Source organism: Salmo trutta, chromosome 29 (genome assembly GCF_901001165.1).
Source record: "Salmo trutta chromosome 29, fSalTru1.1, whole genome shotgun sequence".
NCBI classification, from domain to species: Eukaryota; Metazoa; Chordata; class Actinopteri; order Salmoniformes; family Salmonidae; genus Salmo; species Salmo trutta.
In genome coordinates this window covers 6591963-6618035 of record NC_042985.1, presented here as the reverse complement: position 1 = coordinate 6618035, position 26073 = coordinate 6591963, and the positions used below count along the sequence as shown (strand labels likewise).

Below are 26073 nucleotides of genomic sequence, written 5' to 3'. Positions count from 1 at the left end.
GGGGTAGAGCGAGAGAGAGAGGGGTAGAGCGAGAGAGAGAGAGGGGTAGAGCGAGAGAGAGAGGGGTAGAGCGAGAGAGAGAGGGGTAGAGCGAGAGAGAGAGGGGTAGAGCGAGAGAGAGGGGTAGAGCGAGAGAGAGGGGTAGAGCGAGAGAGAGGGGTAGAGCGAGAGAGAGGGGTAGAGCGAGAGAGAGAGGGGTAGAGCGAGAGAGAGAGGGGTAGAGCGAGAGAGAGAGGGGTAGAGCGAGAGAGAGAGGGTAGAGCGAGAGAGAGAGGGGTAGAGCGAGAGAGAGGGGTAGAGCGAGAGAGAGGGGTAGAGCGAGAGAGAGGGGCAAAGGGTGCAGCATTGAAGGGGTAGGCAAGCAGGTGTGAGCACCAATAAAGGAGAGAGAAAGGGAGAGGGGGAGAGAGAGAGGGAGAGCTTGAGAAAGAAAGAGAGAGCGAAAGAAAGAAAGAGAGAGAGAGGGCAGGCTCGGCCCAACAGAATGGTATGTTCTTTGCCAGCATCTATAGAAAAGGGATTGAGAATGCAGCCAGCTACAGTGAAGAGAAGCTAAGATAATTATTTGAATCTTGACCATTCAGCCCATCATAACGCATACTAATAACAACCAATAAGAACCATTTAATACAATCATCCCAATGTTCAACCTTTCAGAGCCTATCAACCTCCAGGGATTTCCCCCCCACTTACTCTTGGGGGTGCGGAAGTGTACGGCCTCTGACATTGGGCCCATGCCCTTGGAGTTACGGGCCTGGATCTTGAAGTAGTAGGTGGTGTCCAGAGTCAGCTCCTGGATCTGATGGGTCAACCTGTTGCCCACCACCGGCTCTATCACCCAGTCATGCACCTCCGCATTCACATCAGTACTGTAGTAGATTATGTAGCCTAGTGGAGCAATAGGGGGAGAGAGATGGGGAAAGGAGCGAGAGAGAGATGGGTGGAAAGGAGTGAGAGAGATCGGAGGAGAGGAGATAGAGAAAGAGGTAGATGGGGAGAGAGAGATGGGGGAAAGGAGTGATTGAGATCGGAGGAGAGGAGATAGAGAAAGAGGTAGATGGGGAGAGAGAGATGGGGGAAAGGAGTGAGAGAGATCGGAGGAGAGGAGATGGAGAAAGAGGTAGATGGGGAGAGAGAGATGGGTGGAAAGGAGTGAGAGAGATCGGAGGAGAGGAGATAGAGAAAGAGGTAGATGGGGAGAGAGAGATGGGGGAAAGGAGTGAGAGAGATCGGAGGAGAGGAGATGGAGAAAGAGGTAGATGGGGAGAGAGAGATGGGGGAAAGGAGTGAGAGAGATCGGAGGAGAGGAGATGGAGAAAGAGGTAGATGGGGAAAGGAGAAGGTTAGAGAACTGTTTCAGACCACTTGTTTCTCTGACTCTGAATAAACCTGATAACAGAGTGTGTGTGTGGTCTCACCTGTGATTTTTCCATTGGCCTCTGAGGGGGGCTGCCAGTTGACTATGATGGTACGTGGTTTCAGCTCCTTGCTCACCACAGTCACATCTTTGGGGGACGAGCTGGGAACTGTGAAAGTCAAACAACAAAGTCAGTATGGGAACAAGGCCATTAATGAGGGAATGCTTGGCTTTGACATCAAATAGGGGCTGCTTATATTAGTCCTGTTTGACACCTGTACCAGTGTGTGTAACCTGTACCAGTGTGTGTAACCTGTACCAGTGTGTGTAACCTGTACCAGTGTGTGTAACCTGTACCAGTGTATGGTGAAATGGAAAAGTGTTTTTGCATATCCCACTTCCCCTGAGACACCCTCAGCGAGTGGGGTCACGGCATGGGATCAGACATTATTGACGGCGACCCGGGAGCAATTAGGGGTAAGTGCCTTGCTCAAGGGCAGATGTAGATTTTTTTTTTGCCTCTGGGACACGAACTAGCAACCTATACGTTACTGGCCCAATGCTCTAATCACTAGGAGACCTGCCGCATATCACAGAAAAGCAGTCAATGACAAAACGCCCACTACAATCAGCTTTGACAGAACCAGGATATTCTGTGTAGTCATGTTAAAAAACACAAACTTCACTGAAGATGCTTCCATGTGTGTCTGTGTGTGTACTCGGTATGCCTGTGTATGTGTGCTCTTACTGGTCTCAAAGGTGGTTCCCTGGGCCGTCATGCTCCAGGTGCTGGTCCTCCTGCCCTTGGTCACCATGACAGAGAACTCATAGAGCGTGTTGGGCTTCAGGCCCGTCACCATGTGGCTCAGGTTGGTGGTGTTGGCCGTCTGAAAACACACACACACACACACACACACACACACACACACACACACACACACACACACACACACACACACACCCACCCACCCACCCACCCACCCACGGCACCCACGGCACCCACGGCACCCACGGCACACACACAGAAAAACAGCTCATAATAGAAGGTAGACTTTGACCACAAAGTGGCACTCAAGACCAACAGAACTAGAGTGCTTCAAAGCAGAAACCTGCTCCATGCATCTTTAACATAAACAGCCATGAATAATACATGGACTTCACAAAGTATTCACACCCCTGGACCTGATCCACATTTTGTTGTTACAGCCTGAATTTAAAACGGATTACATTGAGATGTTTTGGCACTGGCCTAACACACCAGAGTGTTTCCACCCCATAATGTCAAAGTACAAATTCATTAAATGAAAAGCTGAAAGCTTGAAAGTCTAAGTATTCAATGTCTTTGTTATGGCGAGCCTAAATAAGTTTAGGAGTAAAAATGTGCTTAATAAGTCACATAAGTTGAAAGGACTCACTGTGTGCAGTAATCGTGTCTAACATGATTGTTTAATGACTACCTCATCTCTGTACCTCACACATACAATTATCTGTAAGGTCCCTCAGGTCGGCAGTGAATTTCAAACACAGATTCAAACACAAAGACCAGGGAGGTTTTCCAATGCCTCGCAAAGAATGGCACCTATTGGTAGATGAGTAAATAAAAAAATATATTGAATATACCTTTGAGCGTGGTGAAGTTATTAATTACACTTTGGATGGTGTATCAACACACCCAGTCACTACAAAGATACAGGCGTCCTTCCTAACTCAGTTGCCGGAGAGGAAGGAAACCGCTCAGGGATTTCACCATGACAATGGTGACTTTAAAACAGTAACAGAGTTTTAATGGCTGTGATAGGAGAAAACTGAGGATGGATCAACAATGTTGTAGTTACTCCACAATACTAACCTAAATAACAGAGTGAAAAGAAGGAAGCCTATACAGATTACAAATATTCCAAAACATGCATCCTGTACGCAACAAGGCACTAAAGTAATACTGCAAAAAATGTGGCAAAGTAATTACATTTTTGTCCTGAGTATAAAGTGTTGTATTGGATTTGCCCCAAACATATTACTGAGTACCACTCTCCATATTTTCAAGCATAGTGGTGGCTGCATCATGTTATGGTTATGCTAGTAATTGTTAAGGACTGGGGAGTTTATTAGGATAAAAAAAGAAACTGAATGAAGCTAAGCACAGGAAAAATCCTAGAGGAAAACCTGGTTCAGCCTGCTTTCCAACAGACACTGGGAGATGAACTCACCTTTCAGCAGGACAATAACTTAAAACACAAGGCCAAATCTACAAGAGTTACTTGCCAAGAAGACTGTTAATGTTCCTGAGTGGCCGAGTTGCAGCTTTGACTTAAATCTATAGTACTTCAAAATCTAAATAACAAGACCTGAAAATGGTTGTCTATCAATGATCAACAACCAATTTGACAGATCTTGAAGAATTTAGAAAATAATACATGGGTAAATGTTATACAATCCAGGTGTGGAAAGCTCTTAGAGACTTACCCAGAAACACTCACAGCTGTAATCACTGCCAAAGGTGATACTACAAAAGTACTGACTCAGGGGTGTGAATACTTATGTAAATGTAAGCAACATTTCTAAAAAACGGTTTTCACTTTGTCATTATGGGTAAGTATGTATAAAAAAATATATATATATTTTATCCACTTTGAATTCAGGCTGTAACAACAAAATGTGGAGTAAGTCAAGGGGAGTGAATACTTTCTGTACATAAAAAATGCCGGATAAACTAAATGAATGCGATTTATCCCAAAATAATACTTGAAACGTAGTAGGTATAACATGAGACCAGTGGACACCATTTGAATAAAGACAAGATGACATGCAGCGATGAAAATACTTTATTAAGCCCATTTCCTCACTATGCCCAACAGACTGTCTAATCTAGTACCTGGATAGTCTTAGTCTCCTGGTGAAGGCCAGTTAAGGTCCTAGCTTTCTAAATAGCCTGTCCCAGTGATGCTAGCCACGTCCTGTAGTGTACTAAACAAGACAAATCCGTCATCCAGGATGTCACAGAGAGAAAAACATCCTATCCTTTTAGTTGAGTGGAGAGGAGCCATCTGTTTAATAATGTAGGTACACGCTGTGTGTGTATGTGTGTGAGAAACAGGAAGGCATTTCTGACAGCTGGGACGAGCACATCAAGGTGAGAATAATTGTCCAGTGTGAACAATGTCTTCCTACAAAACAACACAGGGTGACTAACAGGTTTGGGGTCAATTCCATTTCAATCCAGCCAATTCGGGAGATGAGTCAAAATGTTAATTTCAGACTTGAAAATCGCCATTTATTTTCACTGGATTTTAAGCAATTCTCAAATTCAATTCACTTCCTGGATAGACCGAATTGAAATGCAATTGACCCCAACCCCTAATTAGCTCATTAGCATCACCTGGTTGTCCTAAATGTGTTGCATTGCGCTAACAGTGACTGCAGTCGCTCCAGACTAGCATCTACATGAGCTTTCAAGAACCAGACTAGCCTTTTAGCATCTACATGAGCTTACAATAACCAGACTAACCTTTTAGCACCTCTATGTTGGGGGGAGGCAGGTAGCCTAGTGGTTAGAGAGTTGGGCCAGTAACCGAAAGGTTGCTGGATCGAATCCCCGAGCTGACAAGATAAAAATCTGTCGTTCTGCTCCTGAACAAGGCAGTTAAACCACTGTTCCTAGGCCATCATTGTAAATAAGTCGTTCTGCCCCTGTCGTTCTGCCCCTGAACAAGGCAGTTAAACCACTGTTCCCCGGTAGGCTGTCATTGTAAATAAGAATGTGTTCTTAACTGTCCTTTTATTATTTTTCTGCCCCCCCCGTCACACACCTAATCTTGTTGAGGGAGATAAGTAATGCTCTTAATTGAGCTAGGGCAGGATGCTATAGCCTGGATGAGCATCTCTTACACCTAGTTGAAGGGTTTGTCTTTCTGTCTTGTATACCATACTCTGCCACATTCACAACCAAGGAAGGAATGTTGGAAGGCCTGTGGCATGTAGATGGGGAAAGACTGTAGGAAGGAATGTTGGAAGGCCTGTGGCAGGTAGATGGGGAAGGCCTGTGGCACGTAGATGGGGAAGGACTGTGGCACGTAGATGGGGAAGGACTGTGGCACGTAGATGGGGAAGGACTGTGGCACGTAGATGGGAAGGACTGTGGCACGTAGATGGGGAAGGACTGTGGCACGTAGATGGGGAAGGACTGTGGCACGTAGATGGGGAAGGACTGTGGCACGTAGATGGGGAAGGACTGTGGCACGTAGATGGGGAAGGACTGTGGCACGTAGATGGGGAAGGACTGTGGCACGTAGATGGGGAAGGACTGTGGCACGTAGATGGGGAAGGACTGTGGCACGTAGATGGGGAAGGACTGTGGCACGTAGATGGGGAAGGACTGTGGCACGTAGATGGGAAGGACTGTGGCACGTAGATGGGGAAGGACTGTGGCACGTAGATGGGGAAGGACTGTGGCACGTAGATGGGGAAGGACTGTGGCACGTAGATGGGGAAGGACTGTGGCACGTAGATGGGGAAGGACTGTGGCACGTAGATGGGGAAGGACTGTGGCACGTAGATGGGGAAGGACTGTGGCACGTAGATGGGAAGGACTGTGGCACGTAGATGGGGAAGGACTGTGGCACGTAGATGGGGAAGGACTGTGGCACGTAGATGGGGAAGGACTGTGGCACGTAGATGGGGAAGGACTGTGGCACGTAGATGGGAAGGACTGTGAGACATTTGAACCTCATGTAATTAGTGGGTGGGATTACTTTACATTGATTCATTACCCTGATAGTGGGATAGCTGAACACACTGATGATTCGAATGGCATTGTGGTAGGATACATATAATATGCTGTGCTCTGATGACATCTTCTACTTTAAAATGAACCGTGAGGGAATAATAAAGCTGTGTTGTTTTGAACAGGGCCCTGTGGGCAATGCTGCTGCGTCACCGTGACTGTACCTTGAGCTTGGTGTTGGCGGGGATGTTGGTCTTCCAGCGCACCGTGTAGTAGCGTGCGTCCGTGATCTTCTGGTTCTTGGGCAGAGAGTTGTCGGCCCAGGTCACCTTGATGGTGTCGTGGCTGAGCACCGAGGCCTGTACGCCCACGGGAGGTAGCATGGGGGTGGGGTCTGGTACTGGTGTGTATGGAGCATGGAAGAGTTCATACAAATCAACATCAGGGTCTATGGGGTCTGCCAGCAGTTACCAACACACCAGGTTCACAGCAGATGGCAAACAGAACATGGTGCAAAAGAGGGAAGAAATTACAAACCAAAAAAGTGTGTTTTGTGGCAAGGTAAAAAAAAAAAAGCAAGACCGGTCAAAATGAAACGGGGTGGCGGGGTGGAGAGAGAGAGCGAGGGTGGTATGAATAAGGGTAGAACATATGTTAATGAGTTATTAAAATGAGGGAGGAGGAGAGGGGATTGGGAAGGGTGAAGAGAAAGAGAGAAAATTCTATTAGATCAACAGACATGGCTATTGGCTACATCAAGGTTTTCTACTGTCTATACAAGGGCTGTTGTCGATCAGACTTGGGTCAAATACCGATGTTGTCATGTATTTGATCCAGGGCTGTTGTGTTCAACATAATCAACTCACATTATCAACACTAAGTAAAGATGGATAATCACTCAAAGGAAAGCTACAACTAGAAGGAACGTGCAACAGAGTAATCTCTAGGAAAGGTCAACAGAGTAATCTCTAGGAAAGGTCAACAGAGTAATCTCTAGTAAAGGTCAACAGAGTAATCTCTAGTAAAGGTCAACAGAGTAATCTCTAGTAAAGGTCAACAGAGTAATCTCTAGGAAAGGTCAACAGAGTAATCTCTAGGAAAGGTCAACAGAGTAATCTCTAGGAAAGGTCAACAGAGTAATCTCTAGGAAAGGTCAACAGAGTAATCTCTAGGAAAGGTCAACAGAGTAATCTCTAGGAAAGGTCAACAGAGTAACATTTAGCCACCTGACTTCAGAAAAAAAATTGGAAAGACAACAGTGCAACAGAACAACAAGATCAAAAATACAAATACCATACTGACTTACCACACCTTTAAAGAAGAATGCTTTCTTTCATTATTGATAAGAAGGTCTCGGACTGCAAGGCTAAACAGTGACTGTGAATACAGGCACCACTTTACAGTGTCTCTGTGAATACAGGTACCCCTTTACAGTGTCTCTGTGAATACAGGCACCCCTTTACAGTGTCTCTGTGAATACAGGCACCCCTTTACAGTGTCTCTGTGAATACAGGCACCCCTTTACAGTGTCTCTGTGAATACAGGCACCCCTTTACAGTGTCTCTGTGAATACAGGCACCCCTTTACAGTGTCTCTGTGAATACAGGCACCCCTTTACAGTGTCTCTGTGAATACAGGCACCCCTTTACAGTGTCTCTGTGAATACAGGCACCACTTTACAGTGTCTCTGTGAATACAGGCACCACTTTACAGTGTCTCTGTGAATACAGGCACTACTTTACAGTGTCTCTGTGAATAGAAGTACTACTGTATGCAGCATTGCAACAGAACATTTACTATAGCTGAATCACAATAGGACTGTATATAGAGCTATGTCAGTCACAAGGACAAGACTTACACTGATGCTGTGTTCAAACTCTGTATGTAAGACATGAAATGTGGGAATTATCCATCTGTTCATTGTTGCTCATGTAGCCTATCAGCGGATCTCGTGTGTCAAGGGCCAGGGATATTAAACGTCACAACTCCCTTTCATTGGCAACTTCACAAATGGATTGACTTGGTCTTTACCTATGAGTAATGTAGTGATGTTTGATCTATCTGGGATTGATTAGTGATGTCTGATCTATCTGGGATTGATTAGATTAGTGATGTCTGTTCTATCTGGGATTGATTAGCATCATCTATGTCTGTGTTACTTAATGATATAGTTGCTCCCTACTGAATGTTACCCTGGTCACGTCTCTTTACAGATGGAGGATACCTCCCTACTGAATGTTACCCTGGTCACGTCTCTTTACAGATGGAGGATACCTCCCTACTGAATGTTACCCTGGTCACGTCTCTTTACAGATGGAGGATACCTCCCTACTGAATGTTACCCTGGTCACGTCTCTTTACAGATGGAGGATACCTCCCTACTGAATGTTACCCTGGTCACGTCTCTTTACAGATGGAGGATACCTCCCTACTGAATGTTACCCTGGTCACGTCTCTTTACAGATGGAGGATACCTCCCTACTGAATGTTACCCTGGTCACGTCTCTTTACAGATGGAGGATACCTCCCTACTGAATGTTACCCTGGTCACGTCTCTTTACAGATGGAGGATACCTCCCTACTGAATGTTACCCTGGTCACGTCTCTTTACAGATGGAGTTGCTCCCTACTGAATGTTACCCTGGTCACGTCTCTTTACAGATGGAGGATACCTCCCTACTGAATGTTACCCTGGTCACGTCTCTTTACAGATGGAGGATACCTCCCTACTGAATGTTACCCTGGTCACGTCTCTTTACAGATGGAGGATACCACCCTACTGAATGTTACCCTGGTCACGTCTCTTTACAGATGGAGGATACCTCCCTACTGAATGTTACCCTGGTCACGTCTCATTACAGATGGAGGATACCTTCCTACTGAATGTTACCCTGGTCACGTCTCTTTACAGATGGAGGATACCACCCTACTGAATGTTACCCTGGTCACGTCTCTTTACAGATGGAGGATACCACCCTACTGAATGTTACCCTGGTCACGTCTCTTTACAGATGGAGGATACCACCCTACTGAATGTTACCCTGGTCACGTCTCTTTACAGATGGAGGATACCACCCTACTGAATGTTACCCTGGTCACGTCTCATTACAGATGGAGGATACCTCTCTACTGAATGTTACCCTGGTCACGTCTCTTTACAGATGGAGTTGCTCCCTACTGAATGTTACCCTGGTCACGTCTCATTACAGATGGAGGATACCTCTCTACTGAATGTTACCCTGGTCACGTCTCTTTACAGATGGAGGATACCTCTTATGTAACTAAACACAGTAACCCACTGTGAGCACATGTCCAAGCACCTGCTTCCCTCACTACAATGTCCTCCAGGGGGTTGCTGAGGTGTGTGTACTCATTATGGACGCATGGTAAACACTGGTGTTGTGAGAGAGGCAGAAACAAGTGGTTCCCTGGCTCAAGTCGCCACAATGCCTACTAAACACTTCAAGATGGCAGCAATGAGCGGACTGGCCAGGCTTCGCTGCTAGCTATGTTACGCCATGCTCTGCGCCAGCCCTGGACTCCAGATTTTGACCAGGGTCCAGCAGTAATTAGAAAAAGCTCTGGTCATTTGGTGTAGCCTACCTCCCCCAAACTCGCCCCCTCTATCCAGCTCTCTCTCTCCACCCCACTCCATTTTACAAGTCATTGTGCATGCTCATTATTGCACTGTTGTGTGTGTGTGTGTGTGTGTGTGTGTGTGTGTGTGTGTGTGTGTGTGTCTCTCTATTTCTGGGAAGCATGGAGGTGGTCCAGGAAACACGGTGTGGTTTTAGGTGGCATGCAAACGGCATCTGTTTTACACTCTGAGAACTCTGTGTCTGCAGCAGTAGTCTGTACCAGCCTGGGTTTAGTAGCCTACAGTGCTCGGAATTAAATGTTCATACCTGTCAAAAAGAATACCCCCCTCCACGCATTTCAGTCAGTTATCAGATGCCACATATAGGAGAAGATTTTTATTCTGCTTTGGTTTGATTTATGCTTTATAAAGGAAAGTCACATTGAGATTGAAAATCTCCTTTTCAAGTGAGTCCTGCATATGTTTTGCACCAAGGTTATCTTCCCACTGGATATTTACTATAATACATCAGTCCCTAAACAACACTCCTAGATTTCTTCCAACTTCTCCCAACTTCTTTTAAGTCAAAACATTATCTAGGTCAACCAGTCTTTTTTATTCCAAACTTTTTCATCCAATGAACATGCTTGTGGAGCAACTCACTGGTGTATTCAAACTGCAGACTGTATTGGAGGGCTTTGGTTCTGTGTTGAGAGGAGAGCTGGATCTGACAGAGGGTTGCCAAAGCCACAGCAGGGGTGTGTGTGTGTGTACGTGTGCACTTCTGCACAGTGCTATGTATGTGCGTTCTGTGTGCACGCATATGCCTGTGTATGTGTGTGTGTGTGTGTATTGCCCCCCTGCAGCATGTTGATGCCATTTCAGTCATCCGGTATCCTGTCCCTGCACAGCAGTGCATGCTGGGATAGTGGAGTGCAAGTACAGACAAACTGGCTGATCAAAACGGAGAGGGGGTGACGAGGGGTTGGCTTAAAGTCGACATGGGTTCCCTGGGGGTGCCTCGACACAGGGTACAGCCAACACTCCTAGTTCCCTGGGGGTGCCTCGACACAGGGTACAGCCTACACTCCTAGTTCCCTGGGGGTGCCTCGACACAGGGTACAGCCTACACTCCTAGTTCCCTGGGGGTGCCTCGACACAGGGTACAGCCTACACTCCTAGTTCCCTGGGGGTGCCTCGACACAGGGTACAGACTACACTCCTAGTTCCCTGGGGGTGCCTCGACATAGGGTACAGACTACACTCCTAGTTCCCTGGGGGTGCCTCGACACAGGGTACAGACTACACTCCTAGTTCCCTGGGGGTGCCTCGACACAGGGTACAGACTACACTCCTAGTTCCCTGGGGGTGCCTCGACACAGGGTACAGCCAACACTCCTAGTTCCCTGGGGGTGCCTCGACACAGGGTACAGACTACACTCCTAGTTCCTAGTATGCCACAAAAAATGTGGCATACTCTACAGAGCTATGTTGAGCAGCGACTTCCTGCTAGCAATTCATACTTTGTGTTCAATTGTTGGCATTTGGTATTGTGACCTAAATATCAGCTAATTGTCTGAGTAGCTGTCCTCGGATTAGAGAAATCTGGATTGGAGGATATTGCTTTATTATTCTCTGGGAGACAGGCCTGAGATGAGCAGGAACCACTTGTTTTGTGCAGTGATATTTGTGACAAAGGGAAAGTCAATTACCACAGAGAGAATGGCAGGTAAGAGATGCTCTGACAAGTTGATCCTAACGATCAGGTCTGATGGAAGGTAAACTGCACCATATGAATGCAGGAGGAATAATATATAATATAACATCAAGGCTCTAGTTGGTCAAATAAAAACACATTAGGTTTTAGTAAGCGTATCTCTGAAGTTATTTTGAGTCAAGCCACATCAGGGTATATTTATAGACGGTGCTGGTGATGTAACATTGGTCAAAGACTAGTGTCAGATTCCTTTTTTAAGGGAGTTAAATGATTATTCTCACTCCCCACTGAAATATGGCATCAATCAGCCAAAAACGATACCAGCATACGTTTTTATGGATGAAACAATTACTTCATTAAAATACCATTTCACCGGTCCAGTATGGAGGGTATCAGTGACCATCTCATTGGTAAGGCTATTTAGGGTGTGTCCATGAGACCATTCTATTGCTCCAGTATTCAGGGTGTAGGGGTATGTGTAGGTGTCCTACCTGACTGTGGCCTGGTGATGGCGCTCTCGTATACAGGGATCCCCTCCCCCATGTTGTTGAAGGCCTTCAGGGTTATCACATAGTGGGAGCTGGGGTCTGAGGGGGCAGGGAGAGAGGGGGCAGGGAGCGAGAGGGAGAGAGAGGAGCAGGGAGTGAGGGGAGCAGGGAACGAGAGGGAGAGAGAGGAGCAGGGAGCAAAAGGGGCAGGGAGGCAGGGAGTGAGACAGAGGGGGAGAGAGAGCGTTATGAAATAATGTAGCTAATCAAGTCCAGACTCCTGAGACCCTCTCCTCATAGGATCAGGATATTCATCATCTTGACAAAAGGTGAATATTGAAACCCAGTCTCTTGTTGGGATTTTAATGAAAAGCTAAATTATGCAACATTATCATAGTGGTTCCCCATAACCATGTTGTAATTACAGTAGGCTACAGGACACTATGAAGCACAGCCAGTCATGCCGTCAAAGACTGTTCAATCATGCATCAAGAACATGGTTCCACAACAATACACAGATGACCAAACAAATATGAAAATAGTCAAAAACGATCAACTATGACAACAACAACGCAGAGGGCAACAACCCAGAGGGCAACACAACCCAGAGGGCAACACAACCCAGAGGGCAACACAACCCAGAGGGCAACACAACCCAGAGGGCAACACAACCCAGAGGGCAACACAACCCAGAGGGCAACACAACCCAGAGGGCAACAACAGGGTGCTCACCTAGGTTCTCAATGCTGTAGTAGCGCTGCTTGTAGTCCACCTTGATGGTCTGGGCGTGGGGGCTGCCGATGCCGTAGCCGATGGTGTAGCCTCGTACCACCATGTCCTGGTTCTCCGGCGGCGTCCAGCTCACTACAATGCTGTTGACCAGCGGGCGCACATGTAGCGAGCTGGGGATGTCCGGCACCCTGGACTCTGGAGGTAGGAAAACTCAGGGGATTAAACTTATATCAAATTATAACACAATAAACACAAATATAACTTGTGTTTAAAGCCTCTCCATATACTTTAGACTAGAATCAAGACAATAAACAACATTAAAACCAAACCATAAATATAAGGTAGCAGTGAGACCACATTAATAGAAGTCTTAAGAGGGTTTGAAGGTATTTATGATGCGTCTAAACCAACAAGTAAAACAAAACATGTTGGCTCTGAGCAATTCAGACTAGGTGAAAGTAGTCGAGGGATTTGACTGGTCAGTGTATTAAGGGAAGAGAGGTAAGGATCAGGGCTGAGGTAGAGGGATTTGACTGGTCAGTGTATTAAGGGAAGAGAGGTAAGGATCAGGGCTGAGGTAGAGGGATTTGACTGGTCAGTGTATTAAGGAAAGAGAGGTAAGGATCAGGGCTGAGGTAGAGGGATTTGACTGGTCAGTGTATTAAGGGAAGAGAGGTAAGGATCAGGGCTGAGGTAGAGGGATTTGACTGGTCAGTGTATTAAGGGAACAGGTAAGGATCAGGGCTGAGGTAGAGGGATTTGACTGGTCAGTGTATTAAGGGAAGAGGTAAGGATCAGGGCTGAGGTAGAGGGATTTGACTGGTCAGTGTATTAAGGGAAGAGAGGTAAGGATCAGGGCTGAGGTAGAGGGATTTGACTGGTCAGTGTATTAAGGGAAGAGAGGTAAGGATCAGGGCTGAGGTAGAGGGATTTGACTGGTCAGTGTATTAAGGGAACAGGTAAGGATCAGGGCTGAGGTAGAGGGATTTGACTGGTCAGTATATTAAGGGAAGAGAGGTAAGGATCAGGGCTGAGGTAGAGGGATTTGACTGGTCAGTGTATTAAGGGAACAGGTAAGGATCAGGGCTGAGGTAGAGGGATTTGACTGGTCAGTGTATTAAGGGAAGAGAGGTAAGGATCAGGGCTGAGGTAGAGGGATTTGACTGGTCAGTGTATTAAGGGAACAGGTAAGGATCAGGGCTGAGGTAGAGGGATTTGACTGGTCAGTGTATTAAGGGAAGAGAGGTAAGGATCAGGGCTGAGGTAGAGGGATTTGACTGGTCAGTGTATTAAGGGAACAGGTAAGGATCAGGGCTGAGGTAGAGGGATTTGACTGGTCAGTGTATTAAGGGAACAGGTAAGGATCAGGGCTGAGGTAGAGGGATTTGACTGGTCAGTGTATTAAGGGAAGAGGTAAGGATCAGGGCTGAGGTAGAGGGATTTGACTGGTCAGTGTATTAAGGGAAGAGGTAAGGATCAGGGCTGAGGTAGAGGGATTTGACTGGTCAGTGTATTAAGGAAAGAGAGGTAAGGATCAGGGCTGAGGTAGAGGGATTTGACTGGTCAGTGTATTAAGGAAAGAGAGGTAAGGATCAGGGCTGAGGTAGAGGGATTTGACTGGTCAGTGTATTAAGGGAACAGGTAAGGATCAGGGCTGAGGTAAAGGGATTTGACTGGTCAGTGTATTAAGGGAAGAGGTAAGGATCAGGGCTGAGGTAGAGGGATTTGACTGGTCAGTGTATTAAGGGAACAGGTAAGGATCAGGGCTGAGGTAAAGGGATTTGACTGGTCAGTGTATTAAGGGAAGAGGTAAGGATCAGGGCTGAGGTAGAGGGATTTGACTGGTCAGTGTATTAAGGGAACAGGTAAGGATCAGGGCTGAGGTAGAGGGATTTGACTGGTCAGTGTATTAAGGGAAGAGGTAAGGATCAGGGCTGAGGTAGAGGGATTTGACTGGTCAGTGTATTAAGGGAAGAGAGGTAAGGATCAGGGCTGAGGTAAAGGGATTTGACTGGTCAGTGTATTAAGGGAAGAGAGGTAAGGATCAGGGCTGAGGTAGAGGGATTTGACTGGTCAGTGTATTAAGGGAAGAGGTAAGGAGCAGGGCTGAGGTAGAGGGATTTGACTGGTCAGTATATTAAGGAAAGAGAGGTAAGGATCAGGGCTGAGGTAGAGGGATTTGACTGGTCAGTGTATTAAGGGAACAGGTAAGGATCAGGGCTGAGGTAGAGGGATTTGACTGGTCAGTGTATTAAGGGAAGAGAGGTAAGGATCAGGGCTGAGGTAGAGGGATTTGACTGGTCAGTGTATTAAGGGAAGAGGTAAGGATCAGGGCTGAGGTAGAGGGATTTGACTGGTCAGTGTATTAAGGGAAGAGAGGTAAGGATCAGGGCTGAGGTAGAGGGATTTGACTGGTCAGTATATTAAGGAAAGAGAGGTAAGGATCAGGGCTGAGGTAGAGGGATTTGACTGGTCAGTGTATTAAGGGAACAGGTAAGGATCAGGGCTGAGGTAGAGGGATTTGACTGGTCAGTGTATTAAGGGAACAGGTAAGGATCAGGGCTGAGGTAGAGGGATTTGACTGGTCAGTGTATTAAGGGAACAGGTAAGGATCAGGGCTGAGGTAGAGGGATTTGACTGGTCAGTGTATTAAGGGAAGAGAGGTAAGGATCAGGGCTGAGGTAGAGGGATTTGACTGGTCAGTGTATTAAGGGAAAGTTTTACCGTCTAAGTCGCTCTCGAAGGTCTCTGCCGTGCTCCACTCTGTGGCGGGCCCTGAGCCGTTCACTGTGATGGCTGACACTCTGAACGTGTACTCTGTCCCCCGCTCCAGACCTGACCACAACAACACACAGATAGAACATCAGTCAAGAAGAGTCAGACAGGAAACCCAGTTCCATTCCTCCCTCTTCTACCCAAAGTGCACCCTCGTCTTGTTCACTCCCCCCCAATCAAGTGCTTTTAAATGTTTGAGGCGAAGTGAACAAGTAGTGCGGTCTTTTGACAGGCAGACCAAGAAATGGAATTGGGTTTGTGTGCAGAATCAGCCATAGGCTAGGTCCATCAGTTTCTGCAGTAAGAAAACTGTCCCCAAACTTTCCTTCCAGTGGGCTTCTTAAAGGATGTTACTAGCAGTGCATCCCTCACTCCACCACTCAATCGAGCTGGGCATGCAGACACACTAAATATTTGAAGCCATAATATTTCAAGAGGAAGTCCAATATTTCTCTGCTTGAGTGAAGGGAAAATCTATAACTCTGTCAGGGGTGGGATCAAGAGAGAGCTCGTCGTCGTGGCGCAATTAACATTTTCCTCTTTCCAATCCAATGGGTTTGATAGAGATGAACGTTCTGCCATTGATCACGACGCGTCTGTGGGGGAATTTACACATGAGCAGTTTGAATGTAGCCCAAGCAAGCCGTTCCCGATAGAAAACTCAAATCTGAGAAGAAAGACCACGTACTCTTCACTCCTGGAGGTGTGTGTGGAGCTGGATTCCTGCTTGGCCCACCATCCTAGCCACATTTCTGGGTAGGCTATATCACCGCCACGGGCGTGTTTTGGAAATTCAAAGTCGTGGGAACCGCCCGCTGTCTTTAAAGAACATGTAGCCGCGCTAACTGGTGCAAACATTTTCTTAAGAGTCGGATTGGACTTATCTGTTTGGACGCTAAATGCTAATCATGTCGTCTCTCCCTTCACTACTACGGGCTGTCCCTGAGGCAGACTGCTAAAAACCACCCAGACACTCCAGGCCTCCAAGGCTCTAGAAAGAAAATCTCCAGCTTAAATGCCTTTGAACCAACAAACACCCCCATTGCACCCCAAATATAATCGGGTTTGACTTTCAAGTGTGTATTCTCTTTGATGCTGCACCACACAGCGTGAGACGGGCCAGAAAAGTTGCTGAGATGACATGTAATATTCATTGCCGTCGCTACGGTCTCTGGTGATATCTATTGTACTACAGTAACAGTATAATATCAGTTTGGATGTGAGATGAGATGTTGAGAACAGGTGACTGTCTGAAGTAACACAGACGATGAAGGAAAATGATGATTCCAAACAACATGCCAGACAAAAGGCTCAGATGAAAAGCACTCCAGTGATACAATATCTGGTCCTAAGGGACAACAGTATTCAACTTAGAGACTTCCAATTGGCTCCAAAAGCTAAACTAGCAGCAGTAGCCACAGAACTGTCGGCCTATCTGAAAACGAGACTTGTTTTAGTACATGCTAATCACTAATCACATGACTTCCCATGGAAGATACTGCATGTGCATGACTACTTCAACTCCACAATGAGTCATGTGATGAGTACGTGATGAGTATGTGATTTGGTATTATAGGAGAGCTTACCGTCAATGAGTTGGAAGAGCTGGGTGCCTCCCGTGGTTTCTGCCGCCTCGCTCTTCCGCGTTCCTTTCCGGTAACGGATCTTATACCCAGTGATCTCGCCGTTCTGGGCGCCTGGTGGCGGGGGCTGCCACCGGACCATGATGCTCTGGGTAGGGGGGTGGAACGACACACAGTGAGTACATAAACTAAGACACGGGGGGTTACAGTTTCTACTGCTGAACCACAGGGAAATGGTCATATTCACAGAAAACTGACCCTTTGTTTTCAATGTCAACTTTTTCCATTCACAAATTTCATTTCACTTCCTGAATTGCAATGGAATCGAGCCCAACCCAAGGACAATACTGAATAATCTCTAGCTACTACCATTGACTTTAGAGGTGGAATGACAACCCCAGGACTTTGCAGATAAAATCACACCAGGGCAATGAGTGGGTGGTTATGGCAATACACACCATTGGTGTCCAGTAACACCACTCGCTGTGACATTGACGTCACAGGGCTAACCTGACCAAGGCTGGTGTAAGGTCAAAAGGCGACATTACACCTGCCTCACAAAGCCTTGCCCCAGTCTTATACCAGCCTCACAAAGCCTTGCACCAGTCTTATACCAGCCTCACAAAGCCTTGCACCAGTCTTATACCAGCCTCACAAAGCCTTGCACCAGTCTTATACCAGCCTCACAAAGCCTTGCACCAGTCTTATACCAGTCTCACAAAGCCTTGCACCAGTCTTATACCAGTCTCACAAAGCCTTGCACCAGTCTTATACCAGTCTCACAAAGCCTTGCACCAGTCTTATACCAGCCTCACAAAGCCTTGCACCAGTCTTATACCAGTCTCACAAAGCCTTGCACCAGTCTTATACCAGTCTTATACCAGCCTCACAAAGCCTTGCACCAGTCTTATACCAGCCTCACAAAGCCTTGCACCAGTCTTATACCAGCCTCACAAAGCCTTGCACCAGTCTTATACCAGCTTCACAAAGCCTTGCACCAGTCTTATACCAGCCTCACAAAGCCTTGCACCAGGCTTATACCAGCCTCACAAAGACTTGCACCAGTCTTATACCAGCCTCACAAAGCCTTGCACCAGTCTTATACCAGCCTCAAAGCCTTGCACCAGTCTTATACCAGCCTCAAAGCCTTGCACCAGTCTTATACCAGTCTCACAAAGCCTTGCACCAGTCTTATACCAGTCTTATACAAGCCTCACAAAGCCTTGCACCGGCCTTATACCAGCCTCACAAAGCCTTGCACCAGCCTTATACCAGGTTCACAAAGCCTTGCACCAGTCTTATACCAGTCTTATACCAGCCTCACAAAGCCTTGCACCAGTCTTATACCAGCCTCACAAAGCCTTGCACCAGTCTTATACCAGCCTCACAAAGCCTTGCACCAGTCTTATACCAGCCTCACAAAGCCTTGCACCAGTCTTATACCAGCCTCACAAAACTTTGCACCAGTCTTATACCAGCCTCACAAAGCCTTGCACCAGTCTTATACCAGTCTCACAAAGCCTTGCACCAGTGTTATACCAGACTCACAAAGCCTTGCACCAGTCTTATGCCAGCCTCACAAAGCCTTGCACCAGCCTTATACCAGGTTCACAAAGCCTTGCACCAGTCTTATACCAGTCTTATACCAGCCTCACAAAGCCTTGCACCAGTCTTATACCAGCCTCACAAAGCCTTGCACCAGTCTTATACCAGCCTCACAAAGCCTTGCACCAGTCTTATACCAGCCTCACAAAGCCTTGCACCAGTCTTATACCAGCCTCACAAAACTTTGCACCAGTCTTATACCAGCCTCACAAAACTTTGCACCAGTCTTATACCAGCCTCACAAAGCCTTGCACCAGTCTTATACCAGCCTCACAAAGCCTTGCACCAGTCTTATACCAGCCTCACAAAGCCTTGCACCAGTCTTATACCAGCCTCAAAGCCTTGCACCAGTCTTATACCAGCCTCACAAAGCCTTGCACCGGCCTTAAAGCAGACTGATGTTAGGAGGATAATATAGTGGTGAAGGAGAAGAGTACAGGCTGTCTGTTGGAGAAAGGAGGAAATAAAGACATTAATAATAAATAAAGAGTGGAGGAGAGGAGCCCTGGTGAGAGGAGTGGCTCCCAGCGAGAGAGAGGGAGAGGGAGAGGGAGAGAGCGCGATGGATTCAGGTCCTTAGCTGCAGGCCCTGCAGTGCACTGTGGGATGGTGTGGAGGGAGGGAGGAGAGATACTGTAGAGTGTGTGTGTGTGTGTAGGGACCGGTGGGGGGAACTCAGCGTGAGAGAGGAGTTAATTAACACTAACCCACTGTCGCTCACACACACACGCACAAAAACACACACAGGCGCGCCAACACTAACACACATCCGTGAGTTGGGGGAACAGTACGAATGAAATCTGTGCTAAGTGTGTTCAATTAGTTTATTTCCATTTTCTTATTGTGCGTTCTGATTTCAGCGACATTCTTTCCCCTCACCCCTTCCCCCCTTCTCTAAAATATAAGTTAAATTGAGGGGGGCGGGGGGTTTGTGGTTCACATGTTGAGACTACACTTCCCCTTGTATGTTAGTTTTCACCCCTCAGGCCTGGCTGGCTGACACGGCCCACAGGACAGAGCAAATTAAACAATTAAAATGAGAAATTGCATTTTGTGTTTTAATCTAATTAGAAATGTATTTTATAATGATATTCATAATGTATTCATCCATATAAGGCCATTCATTACTGGGTATCAAACAGTACAAGTCTGACAAAGAAAGAATAAAGCAAAACCTGATCTGATTGACCAGTAAATAGAACAAATAAGGTCACAAACCAGTTCTAGATGCAAGTCAGACTGAATCCATTTCTAAATACGTGGTACTAAATACACCCCCCATCTCTATAGTGGTACCCTGTAGCTCAGTTGGTAGAGCATGGTGTTTGCAATGCAAGGGTTGTGGGTTCGATTCCCACGAGGGGGCAGCACAGAAAAAAAGAAAAAAAATGTATGAAATGTATGCATTCACTACTGTAAGTCGCTCTGGATAAGAGCGTCTGCTAAAATGACTAAAATGTAAAAATGTAAATGTACTAAATACACCCCCCATCTCTATAGTGGTACTAAATACACCCTGCCCATCTCTAGTGGTACTAAATACACCCTGCCCATCGCTATAGTGGTACTAAATACACCCCGCCCATCTCTATAGTATTACTAAATACACCCCGCCCATCTCTATAGTGGTACTAAATACACCCCGCCCATCTCTATAGTGGTACTAAATACACCCCGCCCATCTCTATAGTGGTACTAAATACACCCCGCCCATCTCTATAGTGGTACTAAATACACCCCGCCCATCTCTATAGTGGTACTAAATACACCCCCCATCTCTATAGTGGTACTAAATACACCCCGCCCATCTCTATAGTGGTACTAAATACACCCCGCCCATCTCTATAGTGGTACTAAATACACCCCGCCCATCTCTATAGTGGTACTAAATACACCCCCCATCTCTATAGTGGTACTAAATACACCCCGCCCATCTCTATAGTGGTACTAAATACACCCCGCCGATCTCTATAGTGGTACTAAATACACCCCACCCCCATATCTATAGTAGTATTAAATACACCCCGCCCATCTCTATAGTGGTACTAAATACACCCCCCCATCTCTATAGTGGTACTAAATACACCCCCCCCCCCCCCCCCATCTCTATAGTGGTACTAAATACACCCCGCCCATCTCTATAGTGGTACTAAATACACCCCCCATCTCTATAGTGGTACTAAATACACCCCGCCCATCTCTATAGTGGTACTAAATACACCCCGCCCATCTCTATAGTGGTACTAAATACACCCCCCCATCTCTATAGTGGTATTAAATACACCCCGCCCATCTCTATAGTGGTACTAAATACACCCCCACATCTCTATAGCGGTACTAAATACACCCCCCCCCCCCATCTCTATAGTGGTACTAAATACCCCCCGCCCATCTCTATAGTGGTACTAAATACACCCCGCCCATCTCTATAGTGGTACTAAATACACCCCGCCCATCTCTATAGTGGTACTAAATACACCCCGCCCATCTCTATAGTGGTACTAAATACACCCCGCCCATCTCTATAGTAGTACTAAATACACCCCGCCCATCTCTATAGTGGTACTAAATACACCCCGCCCATCTCTATAGTGGTACTAAATACACCCCGCCCATCTCTATAGTGGTACTAAATACACCCCCCATCTCTATAGTGGTACTAAATACACCCCCCATCTCTATAGTGGTACTAAATACACCCCGCCCATCTCTATAGTGGTACTAAATACACCCCCCATCTCTATAGTGGTACTAAATACACCCCCCATCTCTATAGTGGTACTAAATACACCCCCCATCTCTATAGTGGTACTAAATACACCCCGCCCATCTCTATAGTGGTACTAAATACACCCCGCCCATCTCTATAGTGGTACTAAATATACCCCCCATCTCTAAAGTGGTGCTAAATATACCCCCCATCTCTATAGTGGTACTAAATACACCGCCCATCTTTATACTGTTACTAAGAGATATTTACAACTAGCAACATCTAAACCTTTAAAGGAGGAGGCAGGTTAGAGATTGATTTTGCTACTATAGCCAGTGTAAAGGACGTCACACTGCTTGCTTAGCGAGTACCACTTCCTCCTGATTGGGCTCATGTCGAGGCTCCAACCCAGGACCTCTGCCTTGATAGCACACGTGACCACCCTCCTGAAGCGTCTTACCAGTTGGCGACACGGGAAAACCTAGCTATTGGCTGGCTTCAGTGGGGACACTTCAGGCTGAGGAGGAAGTTTAATATCTCCATGTGCTGCAGCAGCAAGAGGTCCTGACTCAGTTTAACACATCTCCATGTGCTGCAGCAGCAAGAGGTCCTGATTCCTGACTCATTCACAAACGGACACAAGTAAGCTGGATAGAAAGCCTTCCTGTGGGAGATGAGCCTCTAGATGGGTGAGGCTGTAGGAGTTGAACAGGAGGTGTGATAGAGAGAGAGAGACAAAAGCCTTCAGACAGGCCCAGTCTCCAGCCGCTTGCTGGGTGGATCGATACAGGATTCAAGCACAACGCTAGCAGTCTGAGTATGAGCTGAGCCCACTGACAAGAGCTAATGGCATGGAAAACAGGGTTAGGCCCACAGCTATCACATCACCTGTGAGGTAGGGAGAGTGTCTGTGTGCTAAAGAGAAGTGCCTGACTAGTGCTTACCTTTGAGTTGTGAACTTCCACAGTGAGGTTTTGAGGAGGGGCACTGGGAACTGTAGGGGTAAAAACAAGGTGTTTTACTCTTTAGAACTCAAGAGTGATCACCTCAACACACCAGGTCTTTAACCTCTTCCTCTTCCAAAGGAGCCCGTTGTGATCTACCCATTTCTCCTATGAGAGGAAGAGTTCCGCTCCTTCATCTGTCCCCTGCTTACCATCAGACAGGGTGGTGACGGTGATGTCTGCTGTGGACACTCCCGGGCCGTGCTTGTTGAAGGCCACCACTCTGATGCTGTACTCTGTGAACTTCTTCAGACCCATCAAGGTGTAGGACAGAGCTCCAGCGTCTATGTCCTGAGAGGTTGAAAAGAGACGTGGTACACAAAGTTAAGTAGTGCTTCTATAGATTTATTTTGTACTTTTCCTTGTTTTGTACTACTACTACCACCATCACCACTACTACTACCATCACCATCACTACTATCACCACCGCTACTAATACCACCGCTACAATTACTACTAACACCACTACCACTATCACCACTACCTGGTCCCGTGTGGCTCAGTTGGTAGAGCATGGTGTTTGCAACGCCAGGGTTGTGGGTTCGATTCCCACGGGGGACCAGTATGCGGGAAAAAATTATGGAATGTATGTATTCACTACTGTAAGTCGCTCTGGATAAGAGCGTCTGCTAAATGCCTAAAATGTAAATGTAAAATGTACCACCACCACCACTACTACTACTATCACCCCCACTACTACTATCACCCCTACCACTATCACCACCAATACTACTACTACTACTATCACCACCACCACAATCACCACTACTACTACTACTACTACTACTACTACTACTACTACTACTACTACTACTACTACTACTACTACTACTACTACTACTACTACTACTACTACTACTACTACTACTACTACTACTACTACTACTACTACTACTACTACTACTACTACTACTACTACTACTACTACTACTACCACCACAACTAGTACTACTATCACCACTACCACCACCACTACTTCTACTACTCTCACTACTACTATCACCACTACTACTAATACCACAACAACTAGTATTACTATCACTACTACTACCACAACTACTACTATCACCACCACAACTAGTACTACTATCACCACCACAACTAGTACTACTATCACCACCACCACTACCACCACCACTACTACTACCACCACCACTAGTACTACTATCACCACCACAACAACTAGTACTACTATCACCACTACTACTACTATCACCACAACTAGTACTACCACCACAACTAGTACTACTATCACCACTACTACTACCACAACTAGTACTACTATCACTACTACCACCACCACAACTAGTACTATCACTACCACCACAACTAGTACTACTACCACAACTAGTATGACTATCACTACCACCACAACTAGTACTATCACTACCACCACAACTAGTACTACTATCACTACCACCACTAGTACTACCACCACCACCACCACCATCACCACTACTATCACCACTACAACTAGTACTACTATCACCACAACTAGTACCACTATCACCACAACTAGTACTACTATCACCACAACTAGTACTACTATCACCACAACTAGTACTACTATCACCACAACTAGTACTACTAACACCACCATTGCTACCACTACCACCACCACTATCATCACCCCTCCTACCACCATCACCACCATTATCATTACTACCACTATCACAATCACCACCACTACTACTATCATCACCACTACTACTATCACTATCACCACCACCACAACAAGTACTACTACCACCACCACAACTATCACTACTACCACCACCACAACTAGTACTACTACTACTACCACCACTACAACTAGTACTACTATCACTACCACCACAACTAGTACTACCATCACTACTATCACCACCACCCCCACTAGTACTACCACCACCACTACTACTACTACTACCACCACCACCACCATCACCACTACAACTAGTACTAGTTGTGGTGGTGATAGTAGTACTAGTTGTAGTAGTGGTGGTAGTAGTAGTAGTAGTAGTAGTAGTAGTAGTAGTATCACCACTACTACTACTATCACCACTACAACTAGTACTACTATCACCACCACAATTAGTACTGCTATCACCACAATTAGTACTACTATCACCACAACTAGTACTACTATCACCACAACTAGTACTACTATCACCAAAACTAGTACTACTAACACCACCATCGCTACCACTACCACCCCCACTACTATCACCCCTCCTACCACCATCACCACCATTATTATTACTGTCACCACCACTATCATTATTACTACTACTATCATTACTACCACTATCACAATCACCACCACTACTACTATCATCACCACAACTACTACCACCACTACTACCACTACTGCTGCCGCCGCCGCCACCACCACCACCACCACCACTAGTACAGCTGCTACTGCCACACACATAACCCCTGCACCCGCATAAACCCACTCACCCACCATATCTAAAAATAAGCTAATTTTCATTCAGCCCTTTTGTATACTGTATAGAGACACTAACCAGGTCTCCATCCACCTTTTCATGCAGTAAAGTCCATGTTAGATACAAAATGTCACGACAGCCCTGATGGAAAGAGCTAATTTGTCGTTAAACTTTCCAAATGTCCAGAAAACAAAATTCGCTAGACAAGGTGGGATCTTCTTGTGTCAGTAAAAATTAATTATGAGCGAAATGCTGGTGGAAACACCTTTATGCGCAAATATTGATATAATAGCAATCACATGACATGGAGAGGATCTGTGTCTGCACTACGTACTCTCACTACTGGTGTCCCCAAGGGCTCGGTTCTTGGCCCTCTTCTCTCTATACACCAAGTCACTCGGCTCCGTCATATCCTCACATGGTCTCTCCCACCATTGCCATGCGGATGACAACTACTTTTCTGCTTCCTCCCTTCTGACACCTACACTACCGTTCAAAAGTTTGGGGTCACTTAGAAATGTCCTTGTTTTGTCAATCAAAATCACATAAAATTGATCAGAAATAGTGTCGACTAGTGATGCACCGATGAGACACTTTTGGCCGATACGATACTGATATTTTCCTTGCTAAAAAAAACCCAATACCGATAAGCATTCTAGTACAGTTAAATAGTTAACACACACACATGGACGCAGCGGTCCAAGGCACTACATCTCAGTGCAAGAGGCTTCACTACAGTCCCTGATTCGAATCCAGGGTGTATCACATCGGGCCGTGATTGGGAGTCCTATCGGGCGGCGCACAATTGGCCCAGCATCGTCCGGGTCATTATTGTAAATAAGAATTTGTTCTTAACTGACTTGCCTAGTTAAATAAAGGTTACACACACACAGCAAAAAGTTATTTTGTTGGCATTTATGCATGTCCCATTACCAGTAAAACATAATCAAAACCTATTTCTTTCACTTACTTGCTGTGCTGTTTCATTGTTCATTTGTTCAGTCGTTTAATTTTCAACGAAGATTTCTATGGAAGGCCGTTTGGGTCTTTGCGTGTCAAAAAGATATGCACGTAAAATAACACTATTAGACGTGTCAAATAACATGAATCTGTTTCAATAGCTATAGTGAGCTAGCTACCATCTAAAACAACTAATTTATAAGACAGTTCATATTTCATTAATGGTGGTCGGACCCATCTATGTGAAGCTAGCCACAATAAGGATTAGCCACAATAGTGGACTTTGCGATTATCCTTTAAAATAGATAGGCATAACTCTACCTTAACCCTGTTGCCCAAAGCTAACGTTATAAGCAGCCAGCTAGCTTCATCTGGCTAGTGAGGCTCGACCTGACCAGGTTATGTGTTGTGAAGCT

The 26073-nt window shown here is 46.1% G+C and overlaps 1 protein-coding gene across 11 annotated transcripts in view; it reads right to left on the bottom strand.

Annotated features, from left to right (window-relative positions):
• Positions 1 to 26073, bottom strand: part of LOC115166817 (neogenin) — a 246523-nt gene that overhangs the window by 10986 nt on the left and 209464 nt on the right. For 9 of the 11 annotated variants that reach the window (XM_029720664.1, XM_029720669.1, XM_029720675.1 and 6 more), the window contains exons 11-20: positions 22421 to 22559; positions 22209 to 22258; positions 16953 to 17097; positions 15316 to 15426; positions 12592 to 12786; positions 11863 to 11958; positions 6302 to 6534; positions 2106 to 2244; positions 1419 to 1526; positions 694 to 888 (exon numbers count right to left, since the gene is read on the bottom strand). In XM_029720664.1, the coding sequence (XP_029576524.1) occupies positions 694 to 888; positions 1419 to 1526; positions 2106 to 2244; positions 6302 to 6534; positions 11863 to 11958; positions 12592 to 12786; positions 15316 to 15426; positions 16953 to 17097; positions 22209 to 22258; positions 22421 to 22559 (1411 nt within the window). The remainder of the gene's footprint in view (positions 1 to 693; positions 889 to 1418; positions 1527 to 2105; positions 2245 to 6301; positions 6535 to 11862; positions 11959 to 12591; positions 12787 to 15315; positions 15427 to 16952; positions 17098 to 22208; positions 22259 to 22420; positions 22560 to 26073) is intronic. The other 2 variants (XM_029720668.1, XM_029720674.1) reach the window with 1 other exon arrangement.